A 16,873-nucleotide genomic window follows, 5' to 3' on the forward strand; every position below is an offset into this window, starting at 1 on the left:
AGACCAGGTGGTGATTGCCACACATCTGCATGTTGCCTGAGAAGCTATTTTTTAAAAAAATCATTTATTTCATAAAATTCACACATTGCTTGACTGTAAATAACCTCAAAGCGGTGTATAAAAAAGATAAAACAGTAAAGTCGAGGGGCTGGGGGAAATCGCAACCCTCATTGAAAACATGAAAAATAAAATACTAAAACAGATTAAAATCACCTCAGCTTTCTAGGTGTCTGGGTAGGCTTGTCTATAAACAGTGAAAGTGCCTGTTTGATTTCAATAGGCAGAGAGTTCCAAAGGGCAGGTGCTGCCACACTATAAACAAATGCAGAATGGGTATTATGTGACACCTGTAGTGGTGCCAATTCCGCCGATTGAAGCGGCCGAGTGGGTGCACGTGGGGTAAGGGAATTTCGTTGGTAAATGGGTCCCAAATTATTCAGGGTTTTTATTCTAACAGGAACACCTTGAACTTGGCCTGGTAGCAAGTTTGCAACCAGTTCAGACTGAGCAAAGGTGATATATGCCGACAAGGCCTCACTCCCATCAGCAATTGGGCTGCAGCATTCCGCACTAACTGCAGCATTCAGATCAAGCATCAGGGAAGCCCCATGTAGAGTCCATTACAGCAATCCAATCTCGAAGGTTTTTTTTTATACTTTTGATACAGTTTTGATAGTTGCTTGTGTTAAGGGGCAGCAATTTGGCAACATATTGTTCTGCCTTGAAAGAACACCTCTGGCTTCTTGTTTTCCTTAAAATAAAAAAAGGCTCTACAGAATGGAAGAAGCATTTCCAACAACACAGAGTGTGTTTTGTCTCCTCTTTCTGTTCACCGTTTGTATTCATCTCCCCCCCCCCCCTTTCTGGAGCCCTTTAACACCTATTTAGCAAATTCCCCAACAACCTAATCTGGCTTCATTCCAAGTGTATTGGAGATAGCTGAATAGCACTTAAGTGCATTGAAGGGCATTGTTGTTTTGTGTCCCCCAGGGGGAACTCCTGCCTTACTTTGTGCTGCTTCATGGATTGCTCTGATAAATCTAAAGCTCCCTTGGTCCCAATGTCTCCCTGCTCTATCGAAGCTCTATTTAAACGATAATTAATTAGCAGAAAGTGTAATCCAGGGGACAGCCACACATCGTGTGCAGTTCAGCCATGTGAATGTATGAATACAGAGAGTGCAGCGGGTGAATGAATGAATGAGTGGAAGCATGGAGGCTGCCCTTTTCTGCACGCTTCCCTAGGTGTAAGTCTCCTTGAACACCACGTGGCACACATAGAACAACATTGCAAAATCCAACCAGGTGTTCAGAGTTCCTTCCTTTTTCTGGAACTCTGAGTCTCAAGTTCTCTCTCTCTCTCTCTCTCTCTCTCTCTCTCTCACACACACACACACACACACACACACACACAGTCCTCTTTTTGTGGGGTATTTGTTTTCTCCTCTATTTTAAGCCCCACAAAGCCCAGCCTCTTAGGTGGTTTCAAACCACGTCTCTCTTCATGGATGCCTTCGGGCCTCTGCCTCTCCCCCTAACATATGCTCTTGATTTGACACTGCTGTTCCAGAATGTCCTTCTCGTCCAACCTCAACCATTATGGGATGGTGCACGTGGCCAGCGTCAGCGACGTTCTCTTGGACAACTCGTTCACCCCTCCGTGCCAACGCATGGGCGGGATGGTTTCCTTCCGAACCTTCGAAGACTTTGTCCGGTAAGCAAGGGGGAGGAGTCTGTGCATTTGGGAGAGCGTCTTTGCCGCACCCCCCCTTCCCCCCACCAGTTCTCAGTTGAAGTGGGTTGAAAGGAAGAGGTGACCCATCTTTACTCCCTACCTAGGCCTAGGACCCATGTACCTACAGGACCGCCTCTCCTGGTATGCCCTGTGGAGGACCTTAAGGTCCATAAATGACAACACCTTGGAGGTCCCAAGCTGCAAGGTGGTTAGATTGGTCTCAACTAGGGCCAGGGCCTTTTCAGTACTGGCCCCGACTTGATGGAACGCTCTGTCACAAGAGACCAGGGCCCTGCGGGACTTGAAATCTTTCCGCAGGGCCTGCAAGACAGAGCTGTTTCGCCTGGCCTTTGGTTTGGACTCAGTCTGACCCTTATGTTTCCCTCCCCTTATGGTTTTGATCTATGGGCTACTATTAAAATGAGGCTGCATTTTAAATTATATTTTAACCTCTATTTTAAATTGGGTTTTTTTAATTGTAATTTTACTGGTGTTATCCTCCCTGAACCTGGCACTGGCCGGGGAGGGCGGGGTATAAATAAAATTTTATTATTTCTTATTATTACTCCAAGCCTGCTCTCATAGTCTTTTTCTTGGTTGTGCTCAACAGTCCAGTTACAAAGCTGAGCTATATGCACCTGATCCTTTCGCCCGGATATAGGGGACTCTTCCCTTCCTGCACGCTAGGTATAAATGTGCTGCTGTGCCATTTATTGCAGGAGTTGCTCATTCAATCTGCGAGATCCCTAATATGGGCCTGGGGCTTGCAGTAGCCTTGTGCAAGCCAGATAAGGGGGCAAGGGACACACACACACTTTGGTTGTGTTTGGTCTGGCTGTGTGGAAAGAGCCCTTCTGCCGCCAGTTGTGTCCGCCTGCTATTTTCCTTCTTCATTCCTTTCAGGCTCTTCGATGAAGTCATGGGGTGCTTTTGTGACTCTCCACCTCAAAGCCCCACCTTCCCGGAAGCAGGCCACCCGTCCTTGTATGATGAAGATAAGGTACAACATCACCCGCTTGCTACCTTTTGTCATTTTGCATTTCTTAGTGCAGGAAGTATGATCTGATGTGTCGAGATCTTTCCTATTCTACTTAATTCAGGAGGGTTCTGGAAGCTTTTCTGTGTGAAAGAAACAAGCAGAAGGTTCATGATGTTTGGGTTATACTTTAGAGCAGTGTTTCCCAACCTTGGGCCTCCAGCTGTTTTTGGACTACAACTCCCATCATCCCTAGCTAGCAAGGCCAGTGGTCAGGGATGATGGGAATTGTAGTTCAAAAACAGCTGGAGGCCCAAGGTTGGGAAACACTGCTTTAGAGAAGCTGAGTACAGCTGGCTTAAACTGCTATCTTTTCTGTCAAGGTCACGCTGACTATAGAAGTAGGGCCAGAAAGAGCCTGGGCTTCACTTTCTTTATCTCTTTTCCTTCTGGTGTGGTGTTGTGTATACAGTGGTACCTTAGGTTACAAACACTTTGGGTTACAAACACTTTGGGTTACAAACTCCACTAACCCGGAAGTAGTACCTCGGGTTGAGAACTTTGCCCCAGGATGAGAACAGAAATTGTGCGGTGACAGCGGGAGGCCCCATTAGCAAAAGCACTCCTCAGGTTAAGAACGGTTTCGGGTTAAGAACAAACCTCCAGAGCGAATTAAGTTCATAACCCGAGATACCACTGTATAGCGTTAAAGTTTAGACTTATTTTAAGTTATTGTAAATTTAAGTTAAGCCTGCTGCAACTGGATTTCTTATGGACAGTGCGAATCCTGAATGTATTGGATTTGTGACCATTATGCTCATTTGCCTTAAGTAGCAGTAAAGCTCTGCTGGATGAAATATTAATTGCCTCTAGTCTATTTTTTGGGAATCCTGGAACGTGTTTAAGTTTTTACTCTGCTAACTATACATTGGAGTTTTGCTCTGGATCAACATTGAGTAGAATTCCATGACACCTTTGTCCGTACTAACGGATAGGAAAATTGAAAGGGGGTGCATTTGGCACCAAGGTGGGGTTTTTGACTCTGCCCGAGGGGATCATGTCTGTGGTTGTCCACAGGAGCCCTACCACTTCATCACCTTCATTGTGATACTAAAATTCCTCGTCACTAAAACTTTCTGCAGTTGCTGCAGCTACCAGACCATCTCCAAGGGCAGCCCCACACAGAGTGCATTGCAGTAGTCTTGTCTCACAGTTACCAGAGCAAGGATTCGTATCCTTATCTTTTTGAAAACTTGGTTACATTTTCCCCAGAATGCGCAAGAAAAGCACTTTGGTACGTTCTAAGGCACATTGTTTTGTTTGTTTTACTCCAGAGTGCCAGAGACGAGCCAATTCACATCCTCAACGTCGCCATTAAGACCGATTGCGACATCGATGACGAAGGGCTGGCCAGCATGTTCAGAGAGTTCACGCAAACCAAGGTACCTATCGCTAAGCGGGTTGGATCTATTCTTCCCTTCTTCCCCTTCGCATCAACTTCCTCTTCCCTATGTCAGGTTTTAGATCATGTGAGGGGGGGGACTAGGGGTGCAGTGATTTCTCCTCTGCTGCTGTGTCCTCAGCGGCAGAACCTTCACCATCCACATCAGAGGTTGCTAATGTTGTGTTCATGGCACCCACAAAGGCCTTCATTGGCCTCAGGCAATTCTGAAGGAAAAGCCACCCTTCTAAGCTACTTCCGTGAAACTCTGGAGTCAGCCATGCCACGATCTTGCCTGAAATAAGCATTGTTGGCTACGGCACTTGTGGCAGGGCAGGTGGCAGAAGCAGGTAGTTGGTGGTGGGTCAGTGGCCACTTTTGGACATTATACGAAACCATAGTTTAGTGCTGTGCCAATCATCCTCCGGCTAATGTGCTTCCACCTCTACCTCCACCATGACAACGAGGAGACCAGAAGCATCAGTTTCCATTTTCAACAAAGCACAGTTTGTTGGTCAATGGGAACTGCAGCTGGCTTAGAATTTCAGTTGTCTGAACAAGCCAAGGTCAGAAACCATGGTTTGCTCTTGGCTTATTCAGACAACCATAGTTTTCAACTAACCACAGTTTTTGCCTTGGACAAAACGAACAATTGTGGTTCGCTGAATATTTGGAAGTCTTCTGATCTCCTTATCATGTGCATCTGACAGCATGTGCTAAAAGTTTCCTGGAGGGACCAGACTCTGGAATCCTTAGAACAGCCTTTTGCCTACCTGGTCCAGATGTTTGAGGTTACTGCCCTATCTGGCTAGGCAAAGGTTGTTCTAGAAGACAGTCACTTTTGTAATGAGCATTCTTCTCTTCTCTTTCAAAATATATATAAAAAAATTGTCCAGTAGCACCTTAAAAAAGGTAAAGGACCCCTGACAGTTAAGTCCAGTAACGAACGACTCTGGGGTTGCGGCGCCCATCTTGCTTTACTGGCCAAGGGAGCCGACGTTTGTCTGCAGATAGTTTTTTCTGGGTCATGTGGCTAGCATGACTAAGCCGCTTCTGGCGAAACCAGAGCAGTGCACAGAAATGCCGTTTACCTTCCTGCCAGAGCGGTACCTATTTATCTACTTGCACTTTGACATGCTTTCGAACTGCTAGGTTGGCAGGAGCAGGGACCGAGCATCAGGAGCTCACCCTGTTGCGGGGATTCGAACCGCCAACCTTCCAATGGGCAAGCCCTAGCCTCAGTGGTTTAGACCACAGCGCCACCCGCGTCCCTAGTAGCACCTTAGAGACCAACTAAATTTGTTATTGGTATAAGCTTCCATGTGCATGCACACTTCTTCAGATACCTTCAGATACTTTCTCGTTGTTATTGTTCTAATATTTAAATGCTTTAAATTCTTAACTGGTTTGAATCTCTTATTTTTATTTTTTTTTGGACTGGTCAAATGCCAAAACCAGTGCAGAGAAGATTAAATCAAAGCAATGACGGTGGATAGGAATGCGCAGATAAAAATGCATCTCAGCTTGAACGTCCCCCTCTCCAGCAATACATTATTCTATCCATCTCAGAATTTTTCTTTCTCCCTTTTTATAAATAAAGTACCAAACTAGTTTTCTCTCTCTCATTAGCATGAAGATGCTTGAGGCATTTTTTTTAAGAGTGTGTGCATGTCTTTAACAGGAGGAGAGGGAGGTGTTGCGCATTAAGCTATCAAATAGCTTGATCCAAATTGTCCAAATAATTTTCCAGTCCCAGCATGTCGTGAAAAGGGTTTCCCCCTCCGTTCTCTCTCCCCCCCTTCTATTTTTGATAGAAATTAGGATCGTATACTTGTAAATGACTTGTGGAGGAGATTGAGGCAGTCAGTGGAAATGGAGTTTCTCCAGGTGCTAGTCTCTAATAGCGCTATAATAGCTGTTGAGTCGCTGGGAGGTCTGCATTATTACAATGTAATCAGAATCCCGTTGCTATATACTTATTGTCTGACACTTGTGGAATTTTAAAAGCAATAACATTTTTTTTCCTAAAAAAATAAAAAAATAAAAATCACATCATTATTATTAAAGTTATTTTCTTCCTTTCTCCCTCCACGGCTGCCCCGATGCTCATTTTCAAAAGGGTTTTAACCTTAGCGAAAGCATTGTCGCCTGTGCTGGAAAGGGGCGTTTTTTTTGCTCCTGGTGTTGTGGAATCGGAGCCCTCTTTTTCTCTTGCTCTCTCCATTTCTAGTTACACTTCCCCCCATTTCTAGGTTAGTAAGCGGGGTGGGGAGAGAAAGGGCATTTCCAACGAAACAGCCGCCACTGTAAAAGGGGATTAGAAGAATTCACGGAGGAACAAGGCTATCAGATACAGCTACTGGCCACAAATGGCGTTCTATCGCCATTGTAAGAGGCATTGAGCCTCTGGATAGCAGTTGCCATGACTCACAAGTGGAGAAGGTTGCTATCGTCCTCATGTCCAACTTGTGGGCTTCCCACAGGCATCTGGTCAGCCACTGGGAGGACAGGGATGGTGGCGGGGGTTAGTCACCTGGTCCCGCAGGCTCATCATACCTTCTGAAGGCAATAAAGTTAAAGGTAAAGGGACCCCTGACCATTAGGTCCAGTCATGGATGACTCCGGGGTTGCGGCACTCATCTCGCTTTATTGGCCAAGGGAGCTGGCGTACAGCTTCTGGGTCATGTGGCCAGCAGGACTAAGCCGCTTCTGGCGAACCAGAGCTGTGCACGGAAACGCCGTTTACCTTCCCGCCAGAGCAGTATCTATTTATCTACTTGCACTTTTGACGTGCTTTCAAACTGCTAGGTTGGCAGGAGCAGGGACTGAGCAACGGGAGCTCACCCTGTCACGGAGATTCGAACTGCCGACCTTCTGATCGGCAAGCCCTAAGCTCTATGGTTTAACCCACAGCGCCACCCATGTCCCTTCTGAAGGCAATAGGCAGCGGAAAATGCATGATTAATCTATGGAACTCACTCCCGCAGTGTGAGGCAGTGATGGCCACCAACTTGGGTGGTTTCAAAAGAGTATCAGGCAGTGTCATGGAGGAGAGGGCTGCCAATGGCTACTAGCTACAATGGCTATGTTCTGACTCCACAATTGGGGGCAGCTACGCTTTTGAATGCTGGAAACCACAGGTGTGGAGAGGGCTCTTTGCTCAAATCCTGCTTGCTGATTTCCCACAGGCATTTGGCTGGCCCCTGTGAGAACAGGAGGCTGGAGGAGATGGCTGTCGATGGCGATGGCTCCTATCTAAGGCTTTTGCTATGGTGAAAGAGGCCAGTCACAGAATCACCAAATTGCAGAGTTGGAAAGGACCATGAGGAACATATAGTCCAACTCCCTTCAGCGCAGGAATCTTTCACCCAACATGGGGCTCAAACCCCCAACCCTGAGATTAGGAGTCTCGTGCTCTGCCAACTGAGCAATCCCAATCAACCCAGATATTATGTCCTTTGACCCAGAGGATCCATCTCCTCATTCCAAACATGTGGGGAGAGTTCAGTATTTATGCCATTTATTTGTTGCATTTCACACACACGGAAGAGTGCCTTTGCAGCATGAAAGGCATTGAAGCTTCACACGAAACAGCCATAGAACGCAATACCAAAACGCACTCCCTCCAAAAGATCAAAAATGTGTATCTCACAGTATGATCGCCAGCACCCCATCTTTCTTTTTGGTTTGATTCAGTAGTTTCGACCAGACCTGCAGTTTCAGAACGCTTGCGGTTTTTTCCTTTGTTCTCTACTCCGTTTTTCTCATGCTTTGTGTCACTGTGGTGATCTTTTACTGCTTTGTTGTTTGTGTTTTTTGTGGGGAAAGGTGCAATAAAAACTTCTTTTTTAAAAAAAAGTATAATTCACTACCCTCCCAATTAACAATCAAAGGCCCGTGAGAACAGAAATGTTTTAGCCTGGTGCTTAAAAGCACACAACAGTAGAGCCAGGGTTGCTTCTCTGGGATGTCAATCCCCATGTCCCTGGCTCCCAGTTGTCGAAGAAGAAGAATTCAAGGGTGGATCCTTTCCAAAGTCTTTGATGTTTAGACTGGATACACCTGTGAATCTCTGGTCTAAGGCACAGCAGGCAGTGTGCATAGGGAATCCAAGACATGGATGCACAAAGGCAGGTGATATAACTACTCAAAGCTGAGGCAACCCAACACTGACACGCATACACACCACGTTTGCTGTCTTGTATTAAAGAATAGAGGAGGTTCAACCCAGTACACCAATGCTTCTTCAAACCCTTTGTCTTGAAGGTGGGGTCTGCTTCATCTATCTGTTCATCCTTCCTTTGGCACCTCTGGGACCTAGGTGATGGAGAGGATGCCTCTATCCTGTTTGGAGAGGCAGGGCTAGGGAAACCCAGCCAGATCGGCGGGGTATAAATATTATTATTATTGGGAGCATCGTGTGGGAGGCACAGTGGAGGTGTCAGAGAGAACAGGTTGAGGGACCACCCCCGACACTTGGACCCTGCCAGGACCCTCTCTGCAAAGCCCCCCCCCCCAGATCTGGCAGAGGCCTCCCCATCCGGCTGGATTCCCCCCCCCCAGGAAACCATTCATCTGCATCATCCTGACTCAGCTACCCGAAATGGGAGCCACCACTGAGAAGGCCCCATTTGTGTGTTGCCACCTTCTGATAATGCACATGGGTGGGTTCATGTGGGGAGAGGTGAGGGAGACTTAAGCCCCCCTCCCACCCACCCCCAAGAGGAAATCTGGGGGACAGTTAAATGCAAAACATTTTGGACAAATGTTGCTCGAAATGGCCTGTCTCTTAGTCTCTGACCTCACCACCTCTCAATGGGAATGAATCACAAGGTTGCCTTAGCTGTGGCCCCCTGAATCTACAATACTCACCCCAGAGAGGTTCACCTGACACCTGCATTGTAATTTCCCCCTCGCACCTGGTGAAAACTTTTTTAAAATGAAAATTCCCAGACCTTTTAGGAACTTTTAAACCACGACCTCCTTCATTTCTGTGTTGCCTCGATCTGTTGCTTTAATTTTATGCACTTGCATTATTTACCATTCTTCCATTAGGCTTTTGTGTGATAAATTCTGTTTGAAAAATGGGGTTTAAGAAAACACAAAGCCACCTACTCCCAAGTTTGGATTTTCCTGTATGCTTCCTCCCATTTTGCTTCTTTTTTTTCTTCCAGAAATCTGTCCTGATTGACCATGGCATCCGGCGACTGACTTTCCTTGTGGCGCAAAAGGTATTTTGATATCTCTCTCTCTCCCTCCATTTGTGTGTGTGTCTCATAGTTTGCTTTTAAATGCAGTCTTCACATTATTGCAAACCTTATTTTTAATGGGGGTGAATGGGAGAGGGAGGAGTCCTGTTCATGATTGCTTTTTATTTTATTTGTGCATCTCCAACTGCGCAATGGTTTTTCAATAAGCTCTTGCTCTCTCTCTCAAGAAAATTAATTGAGAATTGAGGATGATGACAATATTGAGCTGCTTGTGATTTTTGCCTTAATTTGTTTTTAATTTATATACTAATTGCTAGCTTTCTTCTGCTTCCCCCCTCCCCTTTATCCCTCCTGTCACCCTGCTCCGCCTTTCTGTGTGCCTCTCTCTTTTTATTTATTTATTGCCCATAAGGATTTCAGGAAACAGGTCAACTGTGAGGTGGACCAAAGATTTCATGTAAGTAAAAGGTGTTGGTTGGGAGGGATGGGAAGTTCCAGGTTAATTTTTATCTTTCAGTTTCTTAGCGTACTTGGAAAGGGTTTGTCCCCCCCCCACACTCTTAAATTTAGGTTTAAGTCAGGGATGGACCTGCAGAAGTTTTCTTACAGTGTTTACAAATCAGCCCTAAGGCAGGCCCTTCTGTTGGACTCGTACTCTTAAAAGGACGTAGCATATGAGGAAAAAGAAAAGGGAGGGAGGAGGCTCAAGCACAAGGTTTTGAAAGTTTCGGCCACTGTCAATGTCTTGCCATTGGTAATATTGTGAGACTCTTCCCAACGCCCATCAGTCCAGCCTGGCCAATGCTCACTGATGATATTGGTAATGGTCAACAATAGAAAGTGTCCTTGCATACTCCATCACAGTGTGGTACCCTGGTTTGACATCATCTGATAGGAAGTCCCTACAGAGGGTGGTGAATACAGCACAAGATATTATGGGCTGTCCCGTGAATCTGCTGGATGAAATAGCGGAAGAACGTTACCTCAGGAGAGTGAGAAAAATTCTCAGGGATGATTATTCACAGCCGGGCCGGCACTTTCTTGATCTCCTGCCCTCAGGCAGAAGATCTAGAAGCATGATTAGTCGCACCAACAGGGTAAAGAACAGCTTCTGTCCGTGGGCTGTTAGGCTGCTGAATGAAAAGATAACAACAGGGCAACTGACTTTCGGGTTTGGTGGGTGTGCGTCAGTAAACAAGGGGAATTAAGACTAAGAGAGCTGAGTGGGGGGTGCTCATGTAATTTCACTGTATACAAGTTGTACAAGTGACAATAAAGTATTTCAGTTTCAATTTCAATGATGGTAGCTGAGGTCCAGTCAACTAATAACTGCAATACAGTCACTCCATCCCTGACTTAGACCAATCTGTTGACTGTGGTGCAGCCACATGTCCAGAAGCAGGACAAGGCAGCGATACCGGATGAGGCCATCATGCCCTGGATGCATAGGGAAAAACCTAGTGTTCAATGTCAGAAGAGTAATAGAATTGTAGAGTTGGAAGGGACCCTGAGGGTCATCGAGTCAACACCCTGCAAGGAGGGATCGAACCCGTGACCTTGGAGTTATAAGTGCCACGCTCTAACTGGTTGAGCTAGCTGGCTTTTATAGTGAAGATACTTTGCAGGTGGAAGAGCTCTAGGTTAATCATCCTTAGCCCCTCTAATGCAAAGAATCTTGGGTAGCAAGGTTGGGAAGTTTTTGGCCTGAGGCCCCATGAGAGCTGTTTCCAGTCAAAGTTTGTCAGGGATAGGGAAGCTGTGGGCCCTCCTGATGTTGCTGCTCTCCAATAACACAAAGAACAGTTGGTCCTTGTTGACCTGTTAAAGAATTCTGTCAGCGATTCTGAGAGCATAGCTTGAAATCTAACCTGAATCGTGTAACTGTTTGATGTGCTGCGGGTTTAATTGTTGGTGCAATATTTTAGAACAGTGTGTGTGTTGATCATTATGATCAGTTGTTATGCTGTGCACTGTTTTGGATTCTTCATATATTCCAAGTCCAACTTGGCATATTCAGCAAAAATGACCCCATAGATCTTATGGTCTGAAATATCTTTAGCTGTTAAAGTTAAACAAGCAAACCTTCCCCACTCTTTTTTTTTTTTACTGTTGTTGTTTTATCTGAGCTATGCTATTTATATTCTCTCCAGTTTACTTCATATATGCAATGTATGTTTTATTATTAAGTTTTTGACTGTTTTAATTGATCATTTTAATTTTTATGGCAAATCGCTCAGAGGTTTCATTACAATCAAGTGGTAAATACATTTTGTTAAATAAATTTTAAAAGTGTGAATTTTTATCTTACCTTTCCTACCAAAAAAACTTTTTGGAGGGTGGGTTGGGTCAACAACAGAAAAGCAAACAATACAAATTAAAACAAGAGGATATTTTAAAAATGTGAGCATCTGAAAACAGCTACTGCAACACAGGCTTTCTTGGTCCAGTTTCCATCTGCTTCTCTCCTTCCTTTGTGTTCCTTCCACTTTAAAAATAGATATCACTGGGAATATTTTTCTCTTGTTTGGGGTTAGGACTATTAGCCGTGCTCTGTGGAGTAATAAGAGAGATTAGGCTGCAGGCAAAAGGAAAAGAGCAAGAGTATTTTGTCCCCTGTGTGTGTGTGCGCACACACACACACCAGCCTCTCCCAGAATGCTTTGTGTGGCGTGAGCAGCTTTGCCCGGGTTTTATTGATGGGAGCGAACTTAAAACGCACACACAGATACCAATCAATCAACAGCTTTAAGACAGGAAGCAGGGGAAAGTCAGGAGAGCTTAAGCAAGAACCTGGAGGCTTTAGCAAGGAGAAATCGGGGCGGTTTGAGAGAATAAAAATGGATAAGTTGAGGAAGGGGAGAGTTTTTCTGAGTGCTTGCGAATAAATCCACACGCTTTGCCTCCAGGTTGCAGGGGGAAGTCCTGCTTGGATTCCGCGGCGGCAGCTTTTAAAGGCGAAAGGAAGGGCAGAAATTTAGTTAGAAAGGAAAGACTGGGTTGCACCTCAGGAAAAACCACCTCAAAGCCCGGGGAACGCAGGAAGGAAGCTGCCCGAACGCAGAGAGATTGTTGGTCTGTCTAGCTCATTCTAAGGGCCACCATGGGTGGTGGGTAGGGCAGGAAGCAAGAGAGGGTGGGGGTGGTCTAGGGAGAATCCTAAGGGCCAGTCCAATAGCCTTGGAGGGCCACATTTGGCCCCCCAGGACTGAGACTCCCAATCCCAGGTCTAGCTCTAGATTGTCTGTCATCGGGGTGGGGCATGTGTCCTTCTAGCCAGGGTGATGGGAGCTGTTGTCCCAACAACAGGGTTTTAAGCAAGAGCCTTTCCCAGCCTTGCCTGGGTATAGCAAGACATGAACGTGGGACGTTTTGCATGTCTGGCTTCTTACGGGGTGACACTTGCCTCCAGCTTCGTCTTCTGTCGCTTCAGTGTCGCCCTTGTGGAACTCAGCTGGGAGGAGGATGGGGACAAAACCAGAATCGTCTGGCTCTCCCTACTGATGGGGCTCCTTGCCATTTGCCCCACCAGTTCCTACGGGTACCAGCCCCCACTGCTTTCTGAGCCATCTTCCTGGGAAAGCAAGGCTTGAACTTCTGATCAGACAACTTATGGCTTTGTTCAGATGGGCCGGTTCCTGCTGGTGGAGATGCTCTGTGTTTTGCAGAGGAGGTCTCTTGTGTCAAGAGATTTTTTTGAAGAGCTTCGCCTCGCCCTTCGGAGAGTCTTTGGCTCAGCCATTAATAGTCCCTCCTCTTTGTTACCGGACCGCCTGTCAACGTAACTCAGGGGCCTTGGCTTGGGTTTGTTTTGTGTTTTAATTACAGTCTATATAATTAGTTCTCAGCATGTTGAGGTAATAGAGAGCTGCTCCAGCAAGCTTCCAATTTCCTCATCTCATTAGGTTTTTAACGCGATTATTAGTATAATAACCAGCTATGATGATTTTTTTTCTCGTGTAGCTTTCTGCATTCTCCAATTTGCAGGGTGTCTTGATTGGTTAATTTAGGCGAATTATTCTGATTGTCTTGATCATGGTTGGTTGATTAGAACACAGCGGGGGCATAATTCGTCCATCTAGGAAGGGAGATTTCTTTAATTATTTTTTTTTTGGAGGGGGGAATTTTGGTAGCAAAATCCTGAGGATTTGTGTGTTTGTGCGCATGTGCACATTTAGTTAGTATATTTGCCCGAAAATGTCAGATGGGAGGTCTTCTTTAGGGAAAAAAATATTAAATCACATTAGCATGGGTGCTAGAAGGACAAATTGGCAGTATTTGGAGAGTAAGGCAAGAGGGGTGGGCATTTTCATTATCTTTCTAACCCCCCCCCTTACTTTCCTTCTGGAAGCTGTAGTTTGTTAAGGGTACTGTGAGTTGCTAGGAGACTTTTTACAAACTACAACTCCCAGGATTCTTTGGGAGAAGCCATGGCTGTTGAAGTGGCATAAGAGTGCTTTAAATGTATGCCATGGATGCAACCCATATCCTATGATTTTCTATGTCCTATCCTTTTAGGCCTCAACCAACTTTTGCAAATACAGGGGCATACCTCAGCTGCAAACGTCATATTCCTTGAATATCAGTTTTAACAATCGTAGCTTCTCCTGAGGAATTATGGGAAATGGAGTTGGCCCAAGTGCAAAGAGAATTTTCTCTTTGGTATCCTTATGTCTTCCACACTCCTCCAAACTGAGATTGCTAGGAATGACAAACCAGCTTTAGGCTGCAATGCTGTGTCAGTTTTCACCTGTTGAACTCCATGGGAGGTGTAGTCCAAAACATCTGGAAAGCACCTGGTTGGGAAAGGCTATGTTAAGCCATGGTTTAGTGTGAGATGTGAACACAGACATTAAATAATACTCAGACCTCTGTAAAATATTTGGCTTTCGTGTTTAAAATCTAAAAGGTTTGGGGTTTTTAAAAAAATGTTTGTATCCCACTTTTCTATTGGAGAGCAATGTTCAAGGGCAGCTTAAAATCAGAAATTAAAGCAACAGCAGTCTATTTAAAAAAACTGGATGACTTTTTAAATGGTGGTTTTGTTGGTGGGTGGTTTAAAGCCAGAGGATCATTATTTTTAACAATGGTGACTACGGTTAGAACACCCTTGCTATCTATAGGTGAGAGAGTAATGGCAGGTGCTGTTTTCTGAGGCTAATTTCACTCTTTTTCTTTTTGGGACAGAGGGAATTCCCCAAATTTTTCACATTCCGGGCGAGGGATAAGGTAAGCACTAACTAATTCACTGCTTCTGTCTTCTGAGTTGGAAATGTATTCATATCCTGAAAGCAACACTTTGCCCAAACACATAGCAAACCAACAACTTTCCAAAATATAGAAAGTGTGTGTATACCTGTGATACAGATACACATCAATGTAATTATTTGTCTTCGTACTTCTAAGCTTAGCAACATAATCTTTATACCATTTTTTAATATTGTAATTTACTTTCTAATATTTGTCTATCTGTGTTTATAAATTATATCCTGCCCACTCCTACAAATCATCCAAATATATATATGGTTGGATTTCCATTCCCAGTTTGAAGAAGACAGAATCTACCGCCACTTGGAACCAGCCTTGGCCTTCCAGCTGGAACTCAACCGAATGCGCAACTTTGACCTCACCGCCATTCCATGTGCCAACCATAAGATGCATCTCTACCTGGGCGCCGCAAAAGTCGAGGCGGGTGCTGAGGTTACTGACTACAGGTTCTTTGTGCGGGCGATCATCCGGCACTCGGACTTGGTTACCAAGGTGAGCTTTGCTGATTTATTAGCAGGACGCACGACCTGATGACGAGGTGCTGTGCGTGTTTATTTTAAGGTGTTGCCATTTAGAAACAACTCTCCATTTATGCAGGGGTTACGTTCTGAGGCACCATGCGCTTAAAATGAAATCACATATTTTTAAAAACCAGCAGCACTTACTAGACCACCAAACTCCACTCCCTCCAAACCTTGCTCAAACTCCCAACTCTCCACTGGTCCGAAAGGTCAGTGTGAAGGCTCATGGGATTACACTTGCAAAGGCTCATGGGATTTCTAGGTGCCATTTTTGCATGCTTCTCATGAGATTTCTAGGTGACCCTCCCAGGTTTTGTTTGCGATGAGCGTGTGCACAGTGACACGTGTTTTGAATCTACGTAAATGGGGAGTTGCCTGTATTACATTTTCTTTTTCGGTGTTCTGTCATGTCTCATGTAAATCACCCTAAGAACTGCTTGTGGGCTTCCCATTGGGGGCATCTGTGAGAACCAGCTGCTGGACCAGCTGCAGGGCTCTTCTTATGTAGAGTCCGTTAATATTTCTAACCATCACTAGCTACTAGGCCCTATGCCTGTGCTTTACCTCCCCTGCAGCTGATTAGTAGCTGAGAATTGGAGAGGGTGCTGCTGTGCTCAGGTCCTGCTTTTGTTCTGCTCCCACTGTCAGAGGCAGCAAGCTTCTGAATACCAGCTGCACAAAACCAAGGGAGGGGAGTGTGCTCTCGTGCTCAGGCCCTGCTTGCAAGCTTACTATGAGAACAGGATGCCTTTGGCCTGATCCAGCAGGGTTCCACTTAACTTCTTAAAGACAAATACATGGAGGAATAAGGTGGCCGCTAGTTGCGAGGCTGTACTCTTCCTCTGCTGTCCCAGGGACTGTGCCTCTGAACACCAGTTGCAGTCGGGGAGAGTTGCTCTTTGTGCTCAGGCCCTAGCTTGCGAGCTTGACATAGGGGCGTCTGGTTGGCCACTGGGAGGACAGGATGCTCGATCAGATCCAGCAGCAAAGCTCTTCTGTTATCCTTAAATAACAGCTTGGTTCCTCTGCCCGCAGGAGGCGTCCTTCGAATATCTACAGAACGAGGGGGAGCGCTTGCTTCTGGAAGCCATGGATGAGCTGGAGGTGGCTTTCAACAACACCAATGTGCGCACAGACTGCAACCACATCTTCCTCAACTTCGTCCCGACGGTCATTATGGACCCATCAAAGGTAAGCTGGTCCCTTGACACTGAGAGGGAGATACAAATGGCTTTCCACCATCCAGTTTTTAAAAAACCGTGTTTTCATTGCCTCGAGCATTTGGGGTGAATCAATGAGGTTGGTTTCTCTTTCGAGGCTGGTACGTTTGTTTGTTTTTATTACCTTTTAATGACTGTTTTAAGTCATGCATACGTATGTATTAATTTGATTTCATTCCTGCCCCACCCTTTTCCTCCAAGGAGCTCAAGTGGTCCTCCTCTTCTCCATTCTGTCCTCACAACAACCCTGAGTGGTAGGTTAGGCAGAGAGGCAGGAACTGGGCCCAAGGTCTCCCAATGAGAGCTTCATGGCAGAGTGGGAATTTGAACCCTTCTGTCCCAAGTCCTAGACCGACACCCTAACCACTTTACAACCCTAGATTTCAATATTGCCTATTTTTGTGCTTCTTGGTAGTCTGGAAACTGTACTGAGGTCACTATGAAGCCAGACTTCACGAAACCTTGGCCCTCCAGATGTTGTCATGAAGTCCAGAAACATCCAGAGG

The 16,873-nt window shown here is 45.6% G+C and overlaps 1 protein-coding gene across 9 annotated transcripts in view; it reads left to right on the forward strand.

The window, feature by feature from the left end:
• ACACA (acetyl-CoA carboxylase alpha) overlaps positions 1 to 16,873 on the forward strand; it is a 187,110-nt gene that overhangs the window by 88,074 nt on the left and 82,163 nt on the right. For 6 of the 9 annotated variants that reach the window (XM_083714255.1, XM_083714256.1, XM_083714257.1 and 3 more), the window contains 8 exons: positions 1,570 to 1,713; positions 2,638 to 2,734; positions 4,045 to 4,152; positions 9,326 to 9,382; positions 9,774 to 9,818; positions 14,546 to 14,587; positions 14,903 to 15,118; positions 16,183 to 16,338. In XM_083714255.1, coding sequence (XP_083570381.1) covers positions 1,570 to 1,713; positions 2,638 to 2,734; positions 4,045 to 4,152; positions 9,326 to 9,382; positions 9,774 to 9,818; positions 14,546 to 14,587; positions 14,903 to 15,118; positions 16,183 to 16,338 — 865 coding nt within the window. The remainder of the gene's footprint in view (positions 1 to 1,569; positions 1,714 to 2,637; positions 2,735 to 4,044; positions 4,153 to 9,325; positions 9,383 to 9,773; positions 9,819 to 14,545; positions 14,588 to 14,902; positions 15,119 to 16,182; positions 16,339 to 16,873) is intronic. The other 3 variants (XM_083714258.1, XM_083714259.1, XM_083714263.1) reach the window with 1 other exon arrangement.

Source organism: Podarcis gaigeae (genome assembly GCF_964106915.1).
Source record: "Podarcis gaigeae genome assembly, chromosome: 15".
NCBI lineage: Eukaryota > Metazoa > Chordata > Lepidosauria > Squamata > Lacertidae > Podarcis > Podarcis gaigeae.